At 42.3% G+C, this 24391-nt stretch overlaps 1 protein-coding gene across 3 annotated transcripts in view; it reads right to left on the bottom strand.

Annotated features, from left to right (window-relative positions):
- Positions 1-13095, bottom strand: part of ccdc9 (coiled-coil domain containing 9) — a 29734-nt gene extending 16639 nt beyond the window's left edge. For 2 of the 3 annotated variants that reach the window (XM_080459629.1, XM_080459631.1), the window contains exons 1-9: positions 12983-13095; positions 11438-11468; positions 11112-11216; positions 9387-9536; positions 4067-4513; positions 3064-3147; positions 2664-2828; positions 2339-2520; positions 406-467 (exon numbers count right to left, since the gene is read on the bottom strand). In XM_080459629.1, the coding sequence (XP_080315755.1) occupies positions 406-467; positions 2339-2520; positions 2664-2828; positions 3064-3147; positions 4067-4513; positions 9387-9536; positions 11112-11216; positions 11438-11440 (1198 nt within the window). In that variant the 5' untranslated portion in view covers positions 11441-11468; positions 12983-13095. The remainder of the gene's footprint in view (positions 1-405; positions 468-2338; positions 2521-2663; positions 2829-3063; positions 3148-4066; positions 4514-9386; positions 9537-11111; positions 11217-11437; positions 11469-12982) is intronic. The other variant, XM_080459630.1, reaches the window with a different exon arrangement.
- Between the last annotated feature and the right edge of the window lie 11296 nt (positions 13096-24391).

Below are 24391 nucleotides of genomic sequence, written 5' to 3'. Positions count from 1 at the left end.
CACCTCTTCAGCTTTACTTTTAAATAATTAAAAGGTTTATTTATTCATTTAAACTATTAATTTGTTTAAAGATTTTTTTACATCTTTGTTTTTCTGTTTCTTTATTGTCTTTTTTTCTCTTAACTATGTAAATACATATTTAAAATCTTGGCATTTAGCGGTTTAAATTTTAAAATGTCATAATTCATTTGAATGTTTTTTTATCCATTTTGTCGCAGTTTTACCTTGTTTTTGATTTCATCGTGTGCGTGTCTCTGTGTGTGTATACGAGAGACGAAGGAAGTGCATCGAAGGTCAGCTGCTGGCTCATCCTGCCAGCTGTTTTGTAACCATGGTGATGAGCAGTCTGTGTGTGTGTGTGTGTGCGTGCGTGCGTGCGTGCGTGCGTGCGTGCGTGCGTCTCACCTCTCCTGCCGCCCTGTTCAGATGCCACGCCCTCGGCAGGCACATATGCGTCCTCCTTGAACCTGTGAAAACAGCCACGAGGCAGAAACACAGTCAGTCAAAGCATCTTCATCATCGTCATCTTCATCCTGGCTGACAGCTGCTCGGAAACGTTCCGTCTTCACTTTGTCCTCTCCGTCCGACAGAACCTCGTCAGACACGTGACAGAGCCCAACAGGCCGTTTTTAGCTGCAGCCTGTGAATGTCGCCTCAAACCTCACAAGCACCTGACTGAGTTCAAGACGCGGAACCGGACCCGAGGTCCAGTAAAATGTTCTAAAGCTGTTGGACTTTTAATAGTCAGGTTCTAGACATTGGAGTTTTAAATGTTTAAATGTTTGTTTAAATCGCTGCACTTTAAGAGAGAATCTCAGTTCTGTTTTATATTTGACTCTTTTCTATCGGCAATTTAGTGTTTTGGTACTTAAATTCTGCAAAATGTGATTTAACGGGACTTGAGTTTATAACAGTTGATATTTTTAGTTTTCCCATTTAAAATAAGCCTGACGAATTATTTTAATTATCTGGTATTTTGCTTTGTCGTTTTTATTTTACTTTTCATGTTTCACTGTTCCTATGAAAACGTCCTCAAAAGCAAGGCACAGTTTAGTTTTTGTGTTTCAAGAACCACTTTATCAGTGTTGTCGTTTACCTTTGAGGATGTTTACGTCCTCAGCACATGTTGACAACATTGCACAAACTATTTAAGTTAAAATGTGTTCAGAAAAGTTCTTTGGCTCTTATTTTTTCTTTTTTACATGGGGAAAGAGTTGCAAATTAATCTAAAAAACCAATGCAAAAAAGAATTATGATTTATGCCATTTGTGCACGGCACGCCGGTCAGCACCAGGGTTGCCAGATGGGAGTCACTGTTTCCAGCCCAAACAATGTAAAACTCACACGCCTTGATAAAAAACCAGCCCAAATCTCAGCCGTAAAACTGAAAGAACACAACATAAACGCACAAATGCACGAAATAAACAAAGTTAAAGGTAGGAGAGTTTAGCTCCCGAATTGGGGGATGCCCGCCATATCTGGCAACGTTGGTCAGTGTAGATTCATTTTCAAGTGGTTGTTAAATACGAGTCGACAAAATCTAGACAACATGACCAGGGAAAGGAGAAGGAGAAGGAGGTAATAAGAGAGCACAGCTTTTAACAGCTTTTAACTTTGTGATGGAGTCACTTGCTCCGGCGTTTATCGTGACGTCAGTCGCATGTAGAACGATTTCCCAATTGGTGCCACATACGAACGAGGCCTGGGTCTGGTGTGAAAAAAATTGGAATGGCGTTTTCACACAGCCACAAAACAGGTTGGATATGAGTCACATGTGAGTAAAAGAAAAAAAAATCTGAATTGGGTCACATTTCCCTGCAGTGTGAACGAGGCCTAAGAAAGCCAGACTTTTAAAGAATTTAAATCCGACCAGGGAAACTGCCCCGTACTGCTGTTAGGAAGGCTTTGTGCACTACGGTGTAATGTTCTAACAAATCAGAGACCAGAGGAAGGAAGTCCACAGCCTTTTATATATTTCTACAAACCTATACCGGAATGTTGATTCATGATCAGGTACATCTACATAACTATACAGGTGAGGAGTGTGTGTACATTGCTTTTTCTATTATATATATGTTGAAGTGTTATATTTTGATAATTAAAGAATTAAGATCTGTGGTAGGATTAAATAAGTTTTCTCCCTTCTCCTACTCAGGTCTGCTTATGGATGATGAGACATGAAAATTTGCTTATTTACCTTAATTTTGTCAGAATTCACTGCTGTTCAAACGACGTGCTGCCACAGCCTAGTTTGGCTCTAAAACCTCAGTCTAACAAATCTCATGTTGAAGTTTTCCAGAAGAAGAAGAAGAAGAAGAATCATTCTCCTTGTCCTCACATGTTATCCGTCTTCTGTGCGTCCCACTCTCGCCTCCACTGGCCGGTGGCGTTTCGATGGCGCGCTAGTCTCTCCTCATCGATCTGCTCGCGTTCTTTCTTCCAGCGCAGGTACTCCGCTCTCTCCCGGCCCGTCATGGACATCGTCATGTCCATGGAGCCTTTCGGACCCGGCCGGCGACTCTACAGAGAAGACGGTCAACAAACAACAGGGATGTAACTAACGGCATAAAACAGATTAAAGATTACTTAGCATTAGCCACAGCAGATGTGTTTAGCATTTTAATACGTAGCAGATTGTAGCACCGCTCTCATGCAGCACTCACGGTCCACTCCCTCTCCAGCTCTGCTCCGGTCTTCACGTTGTCAAAGTCCAGCCCCCCCCAGTTCCGGACGTGTCTCCTGCTGCCCTCCTTGCGGTCGAGGTCCGGAACCGGACCCGAACGTCTGGGATCGTCCAGGAAGTTGCGGATGGGCTTATCTCCCTCGACCTGCACAAATATCATCCATTTAAAGCAGTCACATCGAGACGACGGCTGCGTAAAATAAAAAGTCGCAGGGTCCGTCCAAATAGTACCTCCTATCTCCTTTCCTAATCTACTTTTCCTTAACCCCCGGAAGTGTTTAAGGAAGTTTAAGGAAGTTTAAGGAAGTCTCCTATCACCAAGTGGATAGGAAAGAAGATAGGAGGGACTATTCGGAAGGACCCAAAGTGTTTTGTCGTACCCGCTGCCCTCTCTCGTACTCCGCTATTCTCTCCATTTCTTCGTTCATCTTCTCAATGTTCTGTCGCCTCTTCTCCTCCCACTCCTGGGGAGAAAATCAAACATTATAACGACCTGATGAGTGACGGTGTCCATGTTGAGGGTCTTTCTGTGTGGAGTTTGCATGTTCACCCCGTTTCCTCCAGGTACTTCAGCTTCCTCACAAAGCGTCTAAAAACCTGTTTTTGAGGTTGATTGGTGACTCCAAATGTCTGCTGAGTTTTATTGTGTAAAACAACTAGTGCTGTAAAGCGACTAAAATCTTTAATCAGATTAATCAAAGGGTTCCTGTGGATTAATTTACATTAATCATGATTAAATATCTACATTAAAAATGCCCTTCATTTTAGCTGGATCAAACAAACTCAAGAAAGAAGGGAATATATCTGCACTTAACGTGTTTATTAAACACCTTTGACCGTTCCTGTTCACAATAAACTTCTGTTCCTCCCTTTCCAGCAGCACTAAGAAACTAACTAGATGACAATGTCTAAGGGGAAAGCCAACCGCTTCTTGTTTACAATGTTGCTGCAACTGAGAACAGCTGAGTCAGCAGAATCCAGAGTAACGTTTGCTTCATGTTAATGTGAGATTTTAAGCGGGAAGTGTTTCAGTGAAAAGAAAACTCCTTCCTGCAGAGTGTGAATGATACTTTGTTAGTCAGCTGTTGTGTCAGGGTTTTTTTTGTACTCAAATTCCTCAATGAGAGAGCTGACGCGCTGTTTAGCGTCTTCCAGATCGACCTGGGAGTGACCGACCAAGGTCGACTGGACATTTGCTTGACGGAAAGTCTAGTTGGACACAAAATGTGTTGCCATAAACATTTCCGGGATTTTAAGGCACTCTGCGCTGCAGATGTGTTCAAATTATTATTGATATTAATGATGATGTTGGATTAATCTGCATTAACACGTAAAATTTAAGACATCCTAAAAAACAACTCTTCCTGTTTAGTTGACACTTACTTTTGATTTCCTGTCGACGCCCCCTGGTGTCCCCTCTCCTCCTTCTCCTTCTCCTTCTCCTCCTCCTCCTCCTCCTCCCCCACCTCCTCCTCCTCCTCCTCCTCCGCTGCCGCCGCCTCCTCCTCCTCCTCTGCCGCCTCCTCCGCCACCTCCTCGTCCTCCTCCTCTCCTTCCTCCTCTTCGTCCCGGACCTCCCAACTCGCCTCCTTCTCCATCTCTGGGTGTTCTGGGCTCCCACTCTCTCCTCTCTTGTCGACCCCCACCTCCTCCACCACCGCCACCGCCGCCTCCTCCTCCTCCTCTCTGACCTCCACGGCCCATCCGCCCAGACCCCATCCTCCTGGGGGGGCTGCGTCCATCACTCTGACCTCTGTGCCCATCACTCTCCTCAGACGACTTTCGGCCGCGAGGCGTTCCAGGTTTCCAGTCGTTCACAACTCTTTTGTCCTGCAGCAAACAGAGCAATTCAACATGGAGCCCACCGTGAGATCTGGACCGGCAGGGTTAAGAAGAAATAACACAGATCAACAAGCTGAGTGCCTTCATCAATCTGTCAAAATGTCGAAAGCAGATTCTGGCAGCATCAGTCTGTGACTTCAGAGAAGGAAAAGAAAGAATAATTAAGCTTCAACAACAACAACTTTCAAGCAGTTTCATGCCTAAATGTAAGAGACTGAAACCTCATCTTATTAATGTTTCCCTGATGGAAATCATTTTCTCTACAGATAAAGACAAACGAAAAACAGCAATAAGAACGAGAACAAGAAAGGATAAGAACTGAACAAAGAAAAACAAGGAAAAGAACAAGAACAAGGAGAAGAAAAAAAGGAATAGAATTGAGAAAAGAAATAAAAACGAGCAGAAAAGGAATGAGATAAAAAAATAAGATTGAGAACAAAAAAAAGCGAATTGGGGATTGAAGGTTTGAAGGTCACCATCGTGGCTCCCTGAACATGACCTTTGACCTCCAGGTCCCTAAGCGCCACACTGTGGCCACCCACTGCTCCTAATCTGATTAGTTAAGCTCAATTATGAAAAGTTTGAATGCAGAGTCACCAAAGAAGGATCCATAAACCTAAAAAGAACATGAATGACAAGAGAAAGCGTGGGGGTAGAATACATTTTTGAAGAAGGCCACACATTATATACAATAAATTGACATTTAACTCAATCAGCACACTGCCAATGCTGGATGAGTTCATAAAGTGGGGAAAGTCTACTTCTACTTAAGTAGATACTGAGAAAACAACAACACTGGTTCGGTTCAAATTTAACCCATCGTTTTAAATTAGCCCTCTTAACAAGGTTTATTTAGATTTTATTGCAGCGATATTTTAAAAAAGAGTGACTGTCTGTGTCCCTTTTTCCCTGAGATCACATTAACTTCCATTTGGCAGTTCTTCGATATCAGTGTTTCAGTGCCGAGAAGCTCCTGTGTGACTCTCTGGTGTCTCATTGGGGGAGTAGAATATGGACAGAAAGAACTATTTCTTTGCTTCCTGGTGGATATTTCAAAACCTTCTAACTATAGTCTTTGAGTTATGAGAAGTACACACATTGAATCCCATTGATGACGGCAGAAATGTAAGAGTTAAACATCCAATCTCCTGGATCCTGAGACCTGCTGCTATATAACGTTAAGAAGTTTAATCTGGCCTGTGGATTATGCAAAACTCCAACACAATGAACCGAGGCTGAAGCCCTCATCAGGCTTGCTTCTTTTTTTGGAAAGGAAACGGACCTTAATCTTCAGGAATAAATTCATAGACTAATATTATAAATTAGAGCCTCGAACGAAGAACAAGCCTGCACCCAGACGCCGCCCTGCTGCTCTTCAGCCTCGTCTTCCTCTCGTAACCTTTGCAGGTTGAATGCTGCAGGTCTCCAGTCATCACGAGTCATTTCGGAGGCAATCTGGAGCTCAGCAGGAGCTCTCTGCACCGTCACAGCGGCAGCTGACTGGACCTGAAGCGGTGTCGGCTGACCTGCTGCCAACTCCAAGACGGTGATCAGAAACACGAGGCACATTTTTACAGTCGGACTGTGCGCTGCACGGCTGCTTCCTTAATGTGCGACTTTCACAGCGCTTATCGTAGCGTCATCAGTCGCCATTAATAAATAAATTAAATGAATAAATAAATAAATAAATAAAACTGAAGAAAAAAAAAGCTGGAGCAGCGGCCCCTCCAGTAGAGACCCCCTAAAAACTAAACTGAAAGCTTTAAGAGCATATTAATCGGTTTTCCCTGTAGTGACCAAGCTCAAAGCTTAAAGTCCCCACAGAGTCCACAACAACTCTCCCTCATGGTACCTTAACAAATCCTCCATAGTGCCCAAATATTCACTTCCATCTGGGAAAAAAAAAAAAAAAGATATGAGGAGCAGAAAGCAGGAGTCAGGTTCTGTTCACACTGCGGGTCAATTCAGATTTTTTTTTGCCTGATCATTCACATTACACTTTAAACGCGACCTTTATCACACTGCAGAGTGAACGTGATCGGACCGACGGTTTTAGGTCCCAAAGCGCAGAAGAGGCTGTTGATAGAATTAAATATGGACGGCACGCCGGTCAGCACCAGGGTTGCCAGATGTGACTCACTGTTTCCAGCCCAAACAACGTGAAAACCGACACACCTCATTAAAAACCAGCCTGTGTAGGAATAATGTTAAAACCCTAAAACTATTATATGTCTTATAACAAACACGACATAAACACACAAATGCACGAAATGAACCAAGTTAAAAGATAAGAGAATTCGGCTCCCCAATTGGGAGATACCACCATATCTGGATACACAGGTCGGTGTGCAGATCCATTTTCAAGTGGTTGTTAAATACGAGCCGATAAAATCTCGACATGACGAGGGAAAGAAGAAGGAGAATGAGGTAAAAAGAGCACAGCTTTTAACTTTTTGGGGGAGCCGCTCCCTCCAGCGCTTTTGCGTGACCTCAGTCACACGTCAATGACGAAGCAGTCGCATGTAGAAAAATATCAGAATTGGTACCACATATGAACGAGGCCTGGGTCCAGTGTGAACAAAAGAAAAAAAATCTGAATTGGAGCTTTTACACGGCCACAAAACAGACCGGCTGTGGGTCACTTGTGAGCAAAAAAATCTGAATTGGGGCGCTCGACTCCAACGCAGTGTGTATTTGCTTCATGAGCACGGATGGGGTTTAGAACTGGCCGGCATATGTTCTGCTGTTCGATGTCGTGTCACTTCAATAATTTCATCACTATATATACACATTTGCTTCACGAGATGCGTTTTTCTTTTTTTTGTGACGTAAAGGAGGAGAAAGGAGTGTGTTTGATGCCTGCTACACGCGATTTTAACAAGTTCACAGCGAGCTCCACTGTACGACATGAATCTCATGAACCTTGTGCACAACATGAAGTTTTCTGTGTACAGAGCTGAATCTCAGCCTACGATGTACTCCAGTCGACATTATTGTGCAAGGATGAAACATCATGAGCGTGCGCCGTCCACTCACAAAAAAGAAACTAGCAAAACATGAATGAAGCCTCGCCCTTTTGGCTTTTATGTGTTTGGAGAGAAATCTCAAGGTTTTGTTTACATCCCACGTACTCTTTTCATGTGTTTTGCCAGTGTAGCCGTAAAGCATCTATTTGGGTTTCGCTCCAGTGTGGTGCTGATCAGGCCGTCATTTCATTCTGCATTTCTATTGGTCAGTTAGTTGATGTAGGTCACAGCAGCGTCACCATCGCCACTGATGTCTGACACGGTCTGAATTTTTTCACAGGTTGTCTCTGGTCGCCGTGACGTCTGTCCTTAAACCGTCTCACAGTGCATGTAGGACCACCGATTCAGAGCCAAGACCAAAAATATCACCACGATTCTCCATCGTTATCTTTTGTCGGGACGGCCGAAAATCTGGCATGATAGTAACTTTGTCAAAAGGAGAGCATGAGAACACGGGATGCTGTGGTATAGAGAGTAACCAGGGATTAAAGTGCACTAGTGTGTGGTGCAAATGATCCGGCAGTTAAAGCAAAGTTTCAGCAGCAGTCAAAGCAGCAGAATAAAGCCCCTAGAAAAGTCACTGGCGCAAATGCATGAAGCGCTTAAATATCTGGGCTGGTTGTCTTCTGGCTGACCTGAGGGCTGCAGAGAATATTCATGTTTTTAAAAGCAGGCTCAAGACCTTCCTTTTTATTAATCAGGCTTTTAACCAATGTCCCCATTTATATTTATATACAATGGAGGGTTAGGGTTAGGGTTGCATTTTGAGTATTACACTAAAAGTGCAAAATCAATAAAGTATGATTGAATCAGATGGCGTCCTGCTGCCCCCGGCTGTGTCAACAATGTATTTCCCTTCATTATTTGAACATTACATCTAAACTGGTGGCAACAAGCCAGAAGCACAAAAGCACAGAAATCAAGGAAACAAACTGCCTTGCTTCTGAAATGCTGGCGGCAGAAACTATGGTCAGGAAGAAAAATTTGAAAAGGACAAAAAACTGAACTTTGACTGAGAAGAGAAAGTTATTTTAAAGTACAAATCCAAAACACAAGATATTTTATTTATAAAGTCATACCATAGTGATAACACTTTAAAACATTATCACTTGTTTACTCGCATATCAGGTTCAAGATTTATTCATGAATGCTTTTTTCCCCCAGGTGGTAGAAATTCACCCGGTCCCGGCAGCCTGCAGGTGGTGCTTAACTGCAGCTTGATGATTTTTGTTAACCGGCAGACATTTTGGATTATTTTCAGCTTCAGAGATTCAAAATGTTTCACCATCAAGCGGCAGACTGACGTGGTAATATGTGGCCACTGTGGCGTGTTTAACAGCAGATATATAAAGGTACACATCACACCGTGTGCCTCAAACACACTTGCTTATTGTGTGTTTGAGTGTGTCGGAGGCTGGGAGGAGTTTTTCATTTCAATCTCTGCTTTTCTCTCTCTTTTCTTTGGTTTTCAAGGGAAACCTGAAGGACAATCTGTTTAGTGTGTACGTGTGCCACAACCTGGATGATCTGATTTCAGAGAAAGTTTAACTGAGACATTTTCTACTTTAACGTGCTGATTGTGGTTCATTCTGCCCTGGGATTGGCTGGCGCATCATTACGTTGGTGCAACAGGTGCAATTATCTCTGCGTCTGTTTCACTGCAATTACGAGATCAACAACGAAATCAAATCTTCAGACAGCAGAAGCAGAGCTGCACGGGGAGAAATCGAATATAAACTCATCTAGTAAAGACTTTTGTCTTCAATTCTGAGCCTGCATGTGAGTTTCTGCGTCCGCCATCTTCTGAGCTGGTTTATTTTTATTTCCCTTCTTACCGGGGTTGGCTTCGAGAGGTCGACTGTGACGGTGAAGTTTTCTTTCTCCGTCTTCCGCCTGTCGATCTCTGGCTCGTGGGGGCGGGGCTTGCGGGGCGTTGTCACAGCGATGCCTTCCTGCTCCGCCTTCTTTTTGTCTTCTTCTATTTCCTGTTGAGATGGAATGACTTTGAGACGAGAGTCCCACAATAAATTGACAAAGCTGAAGAGAAAGTGTTTAGTTTAAATGTTACTGCTGAAAACCAAATACAGCAGTTAATTATAAAGACCCAGGTGAAAAGCATCAATTAATGTGGAGGTGTACAGTTTTCACATCAGAACCTTCTTGAAACTTGAAGTTAACTCAGTCGTTAAAACAAAATAAACTATTCACAAACTTTCCAGGTGAGTTTGCTAAATTTAGAAAATTACAGAGTTTCTGAAGGGAATGTTGGGCTGACGTATTGTATATGGACCGCCACTTGGGGTGGGAACTGCCAAGATTTTAATCAATATCAGTGCCATTGTCAATTCTGCTTTTCAATCCAATTCCTTATCATTTCTCCTAATGATTCCTGAGTATTTGTTTGAGGGGAAAAAAGTAGTTTCATACAGTCTTCTGCACCAAAAAGAACAATTTTATTTTTTCCAAACATGAAACTTGAAATATAATTTTTCCTTAAAAAAAGAAGAGTCAAATGTGTATTTGCCTTCATTGGATGCCCCATCGAATTTACACTTTTTAAAATTTTGCGCTGTTGACAAGCTAACCCTCTGAGAGGTTGAAGACTGGAGAGGAATGTGGAGGTGACGTAGGAGGAGGAACTCGTTCTCTGGGTCTGCAGGGAATGCTGTGGTTTCATATTGTGTTGGTGCTTTTTTGGAGGGGATACTCAACACAGAATTATCTAATACATAGTCATACAGTAGTAGACCTCTACCTGATTGTGTATGTCTACACAGTAGCGGCAAGACGATCGGTTCAGACGACGGCAAATTTACGTCTGTGGCCTCAGACAATTTAGAAATTCAAGAAGCTCCATCCAGTTTCAAATGGGAGGTGTGGCAACATGTAACCCGACGTCACTGAAGAGATTTTCTTCATAGTTTATCTCATGTGAAATTTGTTTTAAAATTGAGTTTTAATTTTTGTTAAGAAAAAAGATACTTTAAGTTATTGTTTTACAAAGAAAAGTACATATGGCCCCAGTTGATGCTTTCCAGTCGATTCCTATAGCTCCCTCCAGAATAAACAGTTTGATTTGATACAGTATTGGCAAGAAGACGAGAAAATACAGTATTGATTGAACAGAAATAATAAAGTTTTCAGTCACAATTTGTCTGGAAACTACTTTTGTTAAGAAAACTGGTATTGTGGAGATAGCATAGTGAACCCCTCAGAATCATGAGCTCAGTGAATCGTCACATCTCTAATGGATAATGGATCTACTGGGTTGAGCTTCTTCGTCTTGAAAGAAACGTCTCCATGTCCGAGCATCCATCAATCTTCTGAGGTCTTCCTCTTTTCCTCCTCCCTGGAAACTTCATCTTCAGTATCTTTATACAATATATCTACAGAACTCGTCCAGACCATCTCAGACTGGACCTCTCAACTGAACTTCCCTTTTCAGTCTTACTGCAATCTTTCTGCCTCACATCAGCGGTGACACTCGTCTCCACCTGCTTCCTCCTCCTCCTCCTTTTAAACCACCGTCAATCGTTCTGTAAGACCTGGACACTGCATACCTGATACCTCTTCACCAGAGCTTCGTTCTTCTTCCTCAGAGCTTCGATTCGTTTGTCCAGCTCCGCATCCTTCTCCTCCTTCGTCTTAAGATCCACCGCTGAAGACTGAGACAAGAGAGGAGAGTAAACAAGGAGGCCAAAGTGTCTGTAACGGAAAACTAAGCAGAGCTGAACTGAACGGCACTAGGAAAATACTGTCTGATCATTTCAGTGGTTGAATGACAACAGTTTCCTCAAGATGCTGATTATGGAAACACTTTAAAATAGTGCGACACGACTGCGATTTGCCATCGTGATACTGTACAGGACTGTAACAAAGTACTCACCATAGCTGTCTGTCTGGTCTTCACACACTTCCTGTAGTGAAGAAGATGAAGAGGATTAGAGAAAATAAAAAAACCTTTGCATTTGTTCATTTTTATATCAGAATTTGGATTCAATACATCTCGAAAAGTCTCTGCCCTCTTCATACATGGCCGGTAGTTAAAGAGGATGAGGAGTAGATCTTTGTCGGTGCCATCACTCAACACATGCTGCCAATGGACACCCGAGTATTTTATATCATGCAGAAGCTCCTCAGACAAAACCTAACAATGCTTAAACGCAGCACCAAATTGCTCACTGAACCTCAGTTTTAGGCGTCCGGTCCCTCCTTAAGTGACATGCGGCTGAGAGTCACAGCAGAGAAGCCATCCAACATCACAGAGTTACAGGATTATTGTTGATTTTAATGAATGTAAAGTTCTGGCTTCATTTTACAACATCCATAACTTCACATACAATGATGCTAATCTGTGCTCATATTCTTGATCTTAGTCCGTTTTGAATACACTTCAATGTAGTACATCTGTTCGCAATTGTATAAATAAATAAGTATTTTATAATCCATTTAACACAGGAGGACTAGGCAAAGGTCCAGTTTGAAAGATCCAAGAATTCTTTCAGCACTTAAAGAAAACACTTGTTGTAAGCTGAAGCACATGCAGGTTATAGTTTTCATTTGATCTTCGTAGTAAAGTCAATATGTCGTGTCAAAATAACTCAAATATGCTTAAAAAAAATATATTACAATGATTATCTTTTCAAACATCCATTGTTATATTTCATCTCAGTAACTATAATATATATTTTGAGCCGAGTTTTGTCTAATTCCTAATATAATAATTAGTTGCCGAGTCAATTTTGTGATGCTGCATTTTTTGTTGTTTCATCCGCAGTCAATATCCCAACCGCTTTGATAGGATTAAGACATATCCCACTCATTGATAAATGATCTTTAAAATCACTTTAGACACGAGTTAAGGCAATTATTTAGATTATTCGAGGATTCAAAACAGATTGTTTTCAAGCAGCATCAAGCTGACTTTCAGAGGATTTGCTCATGTTTACATGGAAGTGACCAGTGTGCAGGATTCAACTCAAGGTTGCTCAACTAGACACTGAGATTAAAGGTTATCACAGGAGAGACTAGAGCTATGCGTGTGCGTGTGGGTGGGTGTGTGAGAGAGAGAGAGAGTGAGAAAGAGTGTGAGAGAGAGATACAAGAGCCCAAATGATTAAACCCTCCATGTGTTTCCAAAGCTTCAGTAAGCTCCTTAGAGCTGCACACTGGAGGCCAACATGTAGCAAGAAGAAGCACGGAAACAACGAGAACACATCGTTTTCACATGGTTGAAGTGTGTACTCTCCAATAAATTAAGTGTATTGGTGTGTTTTGTGCGACTGAGTGGAGGTAATGGAAGCACACTGAGCCATGTCCGAGCTAACGAGGAGCCGGACGATGGAAACAAGATGCTGCTCCAACTGCTCGCTGCCAAATATTAATCCTCCACGCGGTTCCGCGTCCCCGCGCCCCGGTTTGTGCACATTACCTGCCTCGGGTGAGTCCGAAAGAGAGTTTTACAAAAGTCTCTGTCTGGACCCGCTGCTCGTTGCCAATTTCTGCTCTTCAATGCGTTCTCATTATTGTCTTCCTGTTAGCCGCGGCTAACTTCCTGCCAAATAAAAGCCCATACCTCCTACTCTTAAAGTGACAGTGGTACAGTTGTAAACCAAAACGTTAAAACTGTAGTTTCATATTAGCATTAGCGTATCGATACAAACACAAAACAGTTATGTTACACAATCTTCAAAAGTATTGTGGACAAAAACGTCGATATTGCGGCGAAAAGCAAATGTTTTCAAATTTGGAATATGTTGTAACTTTCAGATTTTCCGCTAGAGGGGGGCAGAGACCTTTCAGGGAGTTTGACCTGATAACGTGTGGCAACGAACTCTTAAAGACACACACACACACACACACACACACACACACACACACACGCACACTGACTGTGTGTGTGTGTGTGTGTGTGTGTGTGTGTGTGTGTGTGTGTGTGTGTGTGTGTGTGTGTGTGTGTGTGTGTGTGTGTGTTTTCCCAAAACATCCCAAAAAATTAAGTTAAAGATGAGGCTAGCACGACAGTTACTAAAAATTAGTATTGATATATAACGGAATACACTTGGCACTTTTGAATAAAGTTTTTTACTTTGATCCAGATACACTGTCACGTCCTGCTGGTTCCCCCGTATGTTTTGTAGCCAGATCAACTGACTCACTCTCTCTGCCTCCAACCACAGAGATGAGACAATCAGTGGCCCAGTTTCAATGTACACCGTCCGGCCTGTTGTTTGGTACTGCTCGGAGTAATGAGGATTTTTTTTGTTACTCGCTTGATAAGCTCGTTCCATCAGAGCCCGTGTGTATGTGGACACGGAGGGAGGCAGGCAGAGACAGGTTGAGGGGTTCCACTGGTTTCATGTTGACTTGGAGAGATTCTTAGGCACTAAATAAAAAGAATGTCAACACAACTTTTGACTTGTGGAAGCTGAAAATAATCTGATCAAATTAGATATTTACATAAAATGGAGTTCAAATAAAACAGGAAGTTGAAGATGTGTGGTGATCTGTGTTCCTCGGTGGGGTCGTTTACTCCTGCTTTGTGATTTTTGCTTACACAGCATCAATTTCTGACATTTGTGTTTGATTCCCCGGTTGTTTTTGGATCGCTGCTCTCATCGCGGTCACACTATCCAGGAGCTCCTCTCGCTGGTTCTAAGTAGCAGAGCCGTGGCTCTCCTTTCAGGCTGCGTGAGGATGAGGAGGAGGATGAGCTCATTGTTGTGGGAGCCAAACAGCGGCCTCCCCGGGGGACGACACCGGAGCCCTGGAGGCTCTGCTCACGGAGGAGAGAGGAAAGTGACGATGGTTTCTCTTGTTGATATAAACAACCAGCTCTCGGGGGGGTCGTGCCGCAACGCTGGTGACTTCACAAAGTGTCTCAGAGCTCCCAGAGTATGTGGGGTGATTAAATTTTCCTCTGAGAAATCTGGAGGAAAATACCTGAAGTTTGTCTTTGCAAAGCACCGCCACGCTCCATGGACTCACTCAGGAGGAAATATAAGGTGTGAACCAAAAACTAAAATAGATGAAAATTGCTGCTGCTCTTTTCAAACGTATCCTCAAAATGAAATGCATTTTATTTTCTGTATATAGTGCTCATTCCGCAGATTTAGCAGCCCAGAAAGCTCTTCACAATGTTAGGCCCTGTTTACACGACAACGTTTCTCATGACAACATCTAGGGTGCTTATAGAATAGTCCCTCCTTTCTCCTTTCCAGTCCACTTTACCTTAACCCCGTGGATGACGTCACAGGGTTAAGGAAAGGTGTTAGGAGGCTTCCTAAACGAGTTAGTGAAAGCCGATCATGTTGGTGTGGTACTTTCACAAGATGACGTAATAATGATCCGGCGGCGCAGATTAGTGACGTCAGCCGTGGTGAAAAAACTAAAAATTTCCGAAAATGGACTACAAAAAGCGCATTTCTAACACTTTCTCCTTCTAACCATTGATAAAATCTCAAATATCACAAGGTTTGAATTGAAATTAAAGGAAAAGAGACTTCCAGGCTATGAGGAACTAAAGTGAAACGGCTGTCAGGTGAATAAATAACCAATGTAAACTGGGAACAGGCTGCATCAAAAAGTTACTTTAATTTGTTCGTTTTACAACCTTTGCATCCCAACATTCATAGTTGGGATCTGGGTTTTACATTATTTAAAGTTGTTCAAGGCAGATTATCGCTTTAGTAACTTAACATGATCTATGTTGAGTCATCTTGAGTTTCCCTGAACGCTCAGATGAGCGGGTCCCTTTAAATGTTGTTGCTGCAAGGAATTGTGGGGCAGCATGATCTCGTCTCATTTGGTAAAGGATGCATCAGTGTTTCCTAGGCTAAAGGACGTTATAAAGGAGGTATTGAGCCTCCTTTCCTTATCTTATTGAGAATTTGAATGCTCCTTATCACTTAAACACTTCCTGGAGTGAAGGAACAGTAGATAGGAAAGGAGATAGGAGGGAATATTCGGATGCACCACTAATCTGTTTTTTAAAAAAGTGCTGCATTTACACTACAGCAGTGGACACACTGACAACAATGTAGTGAGTATGCCGGGCCATGAAAGTTTTACAGATACACTCATAGTCGAGTAAATGGGGCCTTAGTCACATTCACCCATTCAAGCTCACATTAACACGATGTATCTGCTCATTTTGCATTCTGTCTGAAAGGTGTCAAACTAATAAAAATGTTTAATTGATTGATAATAGTGGTCGTTTACTGGGCATGCTCACATCTTACTGAGCTTGGGGTAGTTTATTGGAGGAGTTTGCATGTTCTTCCTATGCATTTTTTCCCCCCAGACAGTCTGGTGTCATACAGTCTGAAAACACACATTGGAAGTTGTGACTGTGATGGACTGGTGACTCGTTCTGCACCGAGTCAGGACCTGGATGATGTTGGATAAAGAAAATAAATAAGTCATTAGCAGAGTTAATCACAACAGTCGATACAACTCACACAAGTTGCGACAAAACCAACAGAGGTGTGAGCTCGTGCACATTTGGTGTGAGACCCTGATTTCATGAGCGTCATCCACACTGAAATGTCAAACTGTGTGACTGAAGAGCCACAGAGTTCAGATCTAAGTCCATTCATTGTCCGTGTGGTAAACAGCACTGTGCCATTTGTCAACCATTTTACTTTAGAGGTGAACTCTGATCTCTCATTAATCAAAACACTTCACATACACTTTTACTAACAAAAGCAGAATGCTTCAAAAAAAAAAAAAGACAAGAAATTAGTTGTATGAAGACACAACATATTGACGATGTATGTTTATGCTTCAATGTGTTTGTGTCGTCGTATCGTCGTCCAGCTCGGTGGAACAGAAACAGCAGAAACTGTGAGAGAGACAAAGAGACGATGTGCTGCAGATGCACATTCCTGCACACTGTTCGCTCGGCTTATCACAACAGGGATTTGGTTGGCAGAGCTCGCACACACGTACACACACACGCACGCACGCACGCACGCACACACACACACGTACACACACACACACACACACACACACACACACACACACACACACACACACACACACACGGCGGTCCATCTGTCCATCTCTGTTTGAGGTGAAGTCGATGAGGTAATGCTGTTTCTCCGCTGTAGCCTGACACATTTTTTGGTGAGGGTCAGATTTCTTTCTGATCCTCGCATCAGAGGCTTTATGAACTTTTTCCGTCTCTGGATTGTCGTTTTTCTTCAGTCAGCTGGATGACTGGCATAAGTCTGAGTCGCTTTAAATGGTAAAAGGATTTCACTCATATAGCTATTTTCTTTTCCACTGCTTGAGCTTTCCCCACAGCGCTTTACATTTAGTCACCTTCGCCCATTCACACACACACACACCAATGGGGCCGGCTGCCATGCAAGGCCCTCAGTCAGTTTGGGGTTCAATGTCTTGCTCATGGACCTTTGAGATGAGGACAGGGGGGAGACAGGCCCGTTCACAACTGGCCCGTTGTAAAGTTTGAAGAACTTTCAGGTGGTATGGGCTTGTTCTGTGGCAAAAAGCAGAGAGAAATTCTTTGGTTTTATTTTAGTTAAATGTGAATCAGATCAGGCGGTTTTAGTTCCTGTTGGATTTGATTCCAGGTTGACAGGAAACAGAGTGATGGGAGTGCAGGTTGTTGCCGGTATGTTCTAGAAACATGTAGGAAGATAAATACAGGGGCAGGATGAAGGTCTGCATGAGGACAGTGAAATAACAGAACATAATGCACTTTTTTTTTTCTATTTTCATTTTTACCTTTGCCAACGAAGTTGGGCAACCAACTAACCAACTAACCAACTTCCAACTAATTCCATTATCCATCAAAAATATATTTTCCAACATTAACTTGCATTTAGAGTTGGCTTCCCTTGGCTACTGGCATATAGTAAAAACCGCAGATACACACATTTTTTTGCCAAAATAACACGATGAGAGAGTTTATCATCAAGATCATGTAGACCAGAATGCACCTGAATGAAATAAGGCCTCGTTACTTGGCTTGACGATGACATCACCATCAGATTGAGGTGTGCTGAAGCTGGGAGGGAGCTGAAACATGCAGGACACCGGCCCTCCAGGACCAGGATTGAGAACCCCTGATGTAGACCATCATGTGGCCAAAGTGAATGTATGCATTCAATTAATCATCTTGCCGCTTGATTGACCATTAACAATACCAGGTTACCGTTTGACCACTCCCCAAACCATAATTCTCCAAGTATAATGTTTGCATTGATGTAAGTCACACGAGACTTTTTCCTAACATTTTGTTGATGTCATGAACAAGCTACCATATTTTTTGGTCTCCAGGCAGATCACAGCTGTGCAGCATCATTGATATTGACATTGACCACTTTGACCTACCAAAAGAAGCAGTCACTTAGGGTAGGGGAATTCAACCTGAAATCTTTACTCTTTATCACTCTTTTAAAAAGGTGATTTGATTTAGTTCACATCATTCCTTCTTTAACAGCTATCAACTTGATTTTTGTTTTATTTTCAGGTCATTTTAAATAAAATTCAATAAGAATGTGTATCTTTTGCAAACAGAATTCTTCCCAAAATGGCCGATGTCCCTGGCATGCAGAGGGGCAAATATTGTGATTTTAGAGGATATGAGAAAGAATATCCAGTGTTTGAACAGGCCCAGAATATCGACAGGGCTCCTGTTCACAACTTGCAGCTGGAAAGGCAGTGTGGAGATACTGATCAGAGGCTAAAGGAGAAGCCCAGTTTGGACACTGTATCTAGTGGCAATATACTGAAGCTGACTTGCGCAAAAAAGATACCTCAAGTGACTTCCATAAAATGGGCCCAGTGGTCAAGATCCTGGACAACATCACAGCAGACTGGAACAAACGCCAGCAGGATCTTAGAGCTGCTGGGCTTAGGAAGAAGGATGCTAATCTGCTGCATGTTGAGAACAGAAAACTCAGTTTGTTGGATAGACTGAAGGACCAAGGCGGACCATTCACGGCAGCTGGACATGTTGATGAGTACCTTCAGAATACAGCAGATGACTTAAAGACGAAGACCAAGAGAATGAAAGATGAAGCTATATATGCCAGAGATCCCTCAGTATCACCTCACTATCTAGAACAAGCCATGTCTTCAGGATGTCCAACACTTAAGGTCGAAAGCGGAAGATGCTGACTCCTGAACAGTTTGGTGACAAAGACCAAGGACAGAGCTACAGTGACATTGTCAGACTTTTGTTTGGCCATGGAGCAACTTCCCTCACGTTAGATTCAACCGCTGAATGAGAATAGCCTTACATGAGTCAGACATGCAAGGATGCATATTGAATATTTCTGCAAAATAACGAGATATATAAAGTCACATGTTTCATAAAAGGCCAGTAGCTGCAAGAAGCCAAATCACAGAGAGAAATAACATTTAGATATTCTTCTTTATGTACTTAACCTACTTAACCTACTTATGGTGGTTTAATTTTGGGATTTGGAGAAGTTTTGTAAGAGCTTAAAATCTCCAGGAAACACCTCAGTCATCAGGGTTACGTGTTACAGGAAGTAAACATTGTTTTTTTTTTGGAACACTAAAAAGTAAGAAAATAGGATGACTAAAGAAAGTGAAATAAGAAAGAAAACAATTTATAAGTATACGTATGAAGCCCCACTGTTAGCTTTAGTCTTGCCTCCACTGGACAATAGCTCTGTTAGCATTTCTGTCTGTATATTGACAAATGATCTCAGCAGGTTTGTTGCTATTTCTTCTTATTTATATTAGTCTTTTTCTTTCATGAAGTGCTAATATCCAGATTATAGAACATCTTCTGCCTCTAACATCCAGATTATAGAGCATCTTCCTCCTCTAACATGCAGATTATAGAGCATCTTCCTCAATCAGTGGGACAAAACAATTGATTTGAGACACGTTTTCATGGTCAAAAACACATTTTTGTACAGTGTCTTCATGCCATGTGGTGATTACGATGACACAAAAGGATTGTGAAATCATTTTGAAGTCCTCTCGTGTGAATTTTGTCCTGTTCAAAGATTTTTAAAAGTTTCCAACAGATTTTTGCTTGATTTTTCAAGACCTGCTAAAAAAGGTTGAGATTAGTTCTCTCATAACGATGTTTTAGCAAATTGAATTGAATTGAATTGAATTGAATTGAATTGGTGTAAAGGTGTGTCTCATGCATATTAACAGCTGTTGTTTTGTAATGTTTACAGTAACAGACTGTAAAAGATCCTCTTTCCACAGACACAGTGGAGCAGTAGCTTTTCAGGCAGATCGCTCTCCGAGGAGCCGACTGAACCCACACTGAGGTGAGCTATTTATAAAATACAGGCTATTGTTTCCAAGATTATACCTGAGTTTTACTCTTTCGTCCTCATTTTCTAAAACCATCCTACAAAGGAGGCCGGTGTGTCTGTGCGTCTGCTGTCCTGGGCTGAACCGGCTCCGCAGGACGGGAGGAGGGAGGATGGAGCCTCGACACCATGATGTCATTGTAGCAACCAAAACACTGGCTCGGCTTTCAGCTGTGGGGACAAACAGCCGGGCCTTCTGCTTTGGTAACCAGAGGACAAACACCTGATGGGGATTCCTCCGAGCAGTCAGAGAGAGAGAGAGAGAGAGAGAGAGAGAGAGAGAGGTTATGAGGCCAAATCAGACCGAATTGATCTTTAAAGCTGCGGTCCCACCGCACTTTTTTGTGCCGGGGCGGGGCGGGGCAGTGCGGGGCAGTGCGGGGCAGTGCGGGGCAGGGCGGGGCGGGACAGGTCTTCACATGGTCCCACCGAAAAAGTTGTGGATGGTACGGAAAGAACCGCGACCACTGGCTACGATTTTCCGTCACCCCTCCGTTAAGGTACCCAGCACTGAGGGACGGGTCTGTGAGGACGCAGCCGTCTGCTGATTGGTAGTGACGATCGCCACTCTCAACTTGCCCAAAATATTTAAATATTTCCCCGGCCGTAAATCCCTCGTTGTTGTTTACATACAACGCTTTGCGCCCACTCATTGTTTTGTTAACTGGCTTTATTGAAGCGCGCGACACAAGATTCCTTCTCTAAAATAACAGTGTTCGTTCTCTTGCTTGTAATTGATACCAGCTGGGACTGATTCATGTTTTGTTGTTGTTGTTTTCCATGACGCGTTTCTGTTGTTTCCAGCTTCAACCTTTCACAAGTGAAGCAAATTAACTTGATTTTTGTGCTTCTGACATCTGCATTGTGGTCATCAGGCACTAAATAAGATTTTTTCGGGGTATTGATTGTAATTAATTGCCCATTTCTTTCAGATTTTAAATTCCGTAATTTTGAATGCATTGAAACGCCATTCATCTCACTTCAGTACGCATTTTACGAGTTGCACATTGTGCATGTTGATGTTGCAATAACAAAAAAATTGCAATATATTGCTCAGCACCTTTAGTGGTTTCACTTCATTGACTGCCTCGCTGAAGCCACACAGTAGCTGCAGTTCTTCTGCAGGTTTCAGGATGACGGTTAAGAAGTTTGCAGATCTCATTTACATCCTTATCACTGCCACAGAGGATTAGATTACGGTCATAGAGGGGAGGGAGAGGAGACGGGGGGGGGGGGGGGGGGGGGCTGCAGGTGAAGGCATCCATCAGTGAGGTTCATGTGCACCTTATCTGGTGCCGTCATATCGTCTCTGTGTTGCATGGCCGCTCTCGGGTTACAGAGAGACACACACACTCTGCAGGAGAGAAAACAGCAGTGATGGTGCAGTTTGACACTGAAAAGCCGGCGGGTGACCTGATCACAGGTGGCATCACTCATGGATTTGGCATCAGGAGGTGTTTCTGCTGCTCGGTGTTGCCGATGTGTCACTGAACTTTCAGTCTGCTTTCGTTCTCCTGCGAGAACGTAAACAAAACACGCCGCAAAGCAGCTCAGGATCCAGGAAGTTCAGATTCGGGTAAATCATACGGTGGAAAATTGCATTGTTGTTTATTTTTGTTTGTTTTTTTATATATATTATGACAACAATATCTTGGTCAAACCCGTTAAGTGTCCACCTTGGTCAGACATCTGCAACCTATATCATCACTATTAATCATAGATTCTTTTGACACTTTTGATGGAGATGATGCATTTTGTTTTGGTACCTTCATCTCCCGTTGGTTTGTGTCGTTTTCTCCAGAGAGATTATTTCTAAATGAATCTTCCAACTAATTTTTACGACTTGGCTTTAAACCCAGCTTAAGACTCTGCTTCGATAATATTCGTCACCATTTTTTGTGTGTAATTTATTGTTTTTATTTTTATTGTTGTTGTTTTTTTTCAAGATCTCACCTCATGTTTATTTTGTTTTTTTATGTCAATATATGTATAGCACTTTGGTTCAGTTGTGGTCTTATTTTTTAAAGTGCAAAAAGAGAGAGTAGGTGCGTTCTCAAAAAGTTACACCTTGGAAGCCGTTTTCAAAAGAGTTGCATTCTGTGACAGGTCTGCTCAAACTGTCCGCTTATTTACATCAGAGGTGAAAACATTATTGTTCATTACAGCGTTCTCATGATTTTAATACATTACTCCTTTTAACCCTTCAAATTTTTCACTATTTTAAATGCATTTATATCAGCTTCATTGTAATTCTTTACCATTTATTCTCCTGTTTTAACTGCTTTTTCCCTTTTAAATGTTGTTTTTTTGTTAATATTTTATTTCTGTGATATTAATGTGATTTTATGTATTTCGTTGCCTTCTCATGTATGAAGGGTGGTGTATGAATGAACTAGCCTTGCCTTCACACAAAGATGGTGCGTTTTCAAAAAGTTCCATCTTGGGAACTGTTTTTCAAAAGTCCCATTGTCATTGGCTCCTGGCACTGTTGTCGTGTAGACACCCAAAATGCAATGAAAGTTTTGGTTTTCACTTGAAAACATCGTGTAAACGGAGCCTGATGTGACTGTGATGACGGTTGTGCTTCAATAATAACATGAAAAACTAAAAAAAAAAAAAAAAAGAGGCAAAGAATCTGAGGTCCTGTCCAACCTAAACAAGACCAATCAACGCTTTCTGACTTCTGCCAAGAACATAACACAGGGAAATGACAAATATTCCTCATCCAGATCAACTGCCTTTATTCACTTATTCAGTTTTGTGATGATTTTGATTTTGTGAATTTATTGCAAAATTAATATTTTCTATTGTAATAATTATTTTGATCTGGAGCCATCAAAGTTAAATGGGTTCTTCCTTTGATCAAAATGCACCTGTGTACCTATTTTTATGAAGATCAGCTCATTCATTTTTGAGATATCTTGTTAACAGAAAAACAGACAAAAAATAAAGGCGGAGGTAAGAATGATGGAGTCCATATGCCAGGCCTCTAGGTGGTGCTGTAACGCTACCACAGAAAAACACCAAAAATGGGGAAGAAGACAAAGTGCATTAAAAAAATCCTCGTTAATGAGAAATTCAATATCTAAGGACTTTAAAATCAGCGTATATTTGTTTGTCTGCCTGTATGCCTTTTAGCAAGATTACATCAAAACTACAAGCACTGATTTTGTCGAAATTTTCACCACAGATGGATATTAGGTGATGAAAGATTCCATAAAAGTTTGGAGGTGGGTAGTTTGTCATTGTTGTTGTCGCAGAGAGGGTTGCTGGGTTATCAGGTCGAGAGGTGTCGCCATGACATCATTGTTTTCAGCAAATGTGCGCCTTGCAGGTCTAATTGTAGGACAACTCCTCCAAAAAACTGCAACCCTGGACAACTCCTCCACGGATGAGATTTCAAAAGTTTTGGAGAAAATAAATCCTGTACAATGTACTTTTACATATTATTATTTCTAATTGATATTTTACATATTTTTCATATATCTAGTATATGTCCATATATAATTAGTATAGTATCACATGGCTTTGTTTCTCTTTGAAATCCAAATCAATAGTGCTGAAAATATTAGTCGTGAACGAGATGTCCGGAACTACATGGACGAGTTGTCTGGGTATACCGTTTTGGGCACGAGCTGTCCGTGCACCAAAACGCCGCGCCGTGTGGAGGATCGGACAAAAACGATGTGGTTACATGAAACGGCGTTGCTGTGTGGACATGGCCTGAACTGAGCATGAAGTGCTGCACAGTGTGAACGTGGCGACGCTGTCAATGAAAATCTATACATCTGGAAATCTTCTGACAGGATTCATAAACAAAACAAAGCGGCTGACGGAGATTTTGGGCCGACAATGTTTCTGTGACAACACCTAAACAAAAAGTGTTGCCTTTACACTGCGGCAAAAACACTGACAACGGTGTGGTTAGTATGCTGGGCCACAGGAGGGCGCTGTTGCTTGTTTTAGTAATGAAACCACAGAGACGTGTGTGCAGAGGACAATATGCTATAAATGTGAAAACAATCAAGAGAACCTGACATCCAAATGGTCAGATGACGAATTGGATGCTATCAGGGGAGAGTCGGAACTATAAAACTGCTGATATGGACAGTAAAACCAGAATACGGACCGTGAGTCATACCACTACGGGTCTGCCATGTTTGTTTGCAAGTGGATGAACAGAAGGAAGGGGAGGGAGGGAGAGATATGCGCATGCTCAGTAAGAGCCCTCATCGCCTCCGGCAGTCTCTGCAGGAGGGAATAGCTCCCGTGAAAGAATCTTTCCACCTTGAGAGCCGGATTAAAAACATTGCGGATACTGTGGATCCGCACACTGGTGTGAACGGGCCCCCCAAGAGTGAGGAAAGTTTTGCGGATGCACTCGTATTCGTTGTCGTGTAAACGCGGCCTTAATGTGTGGAAACGGTCCTGAGAAGCATTAGCATTCATGATCTCAACTCTACAAGGGAGGAGACGCTCGCCCGGGCATGTACCTGAGCAAGGAC

Source organism: Lipophrys pholis (assembly GCF_963383615.2).
Source record: "Lipophrys pholis genome assembly, chromosome: 3".
Classification (NCBI taxonomy): domain Eukaryota; kingdom Metazoa; phylum Chordata; class Actinopteri; order Blenniiformes; family Blenniidae; genus Lipophrys; species Lipophrys pholis.
This window is presented reverse-complemented; position numbering and strand designations above follow the sequence as displayed.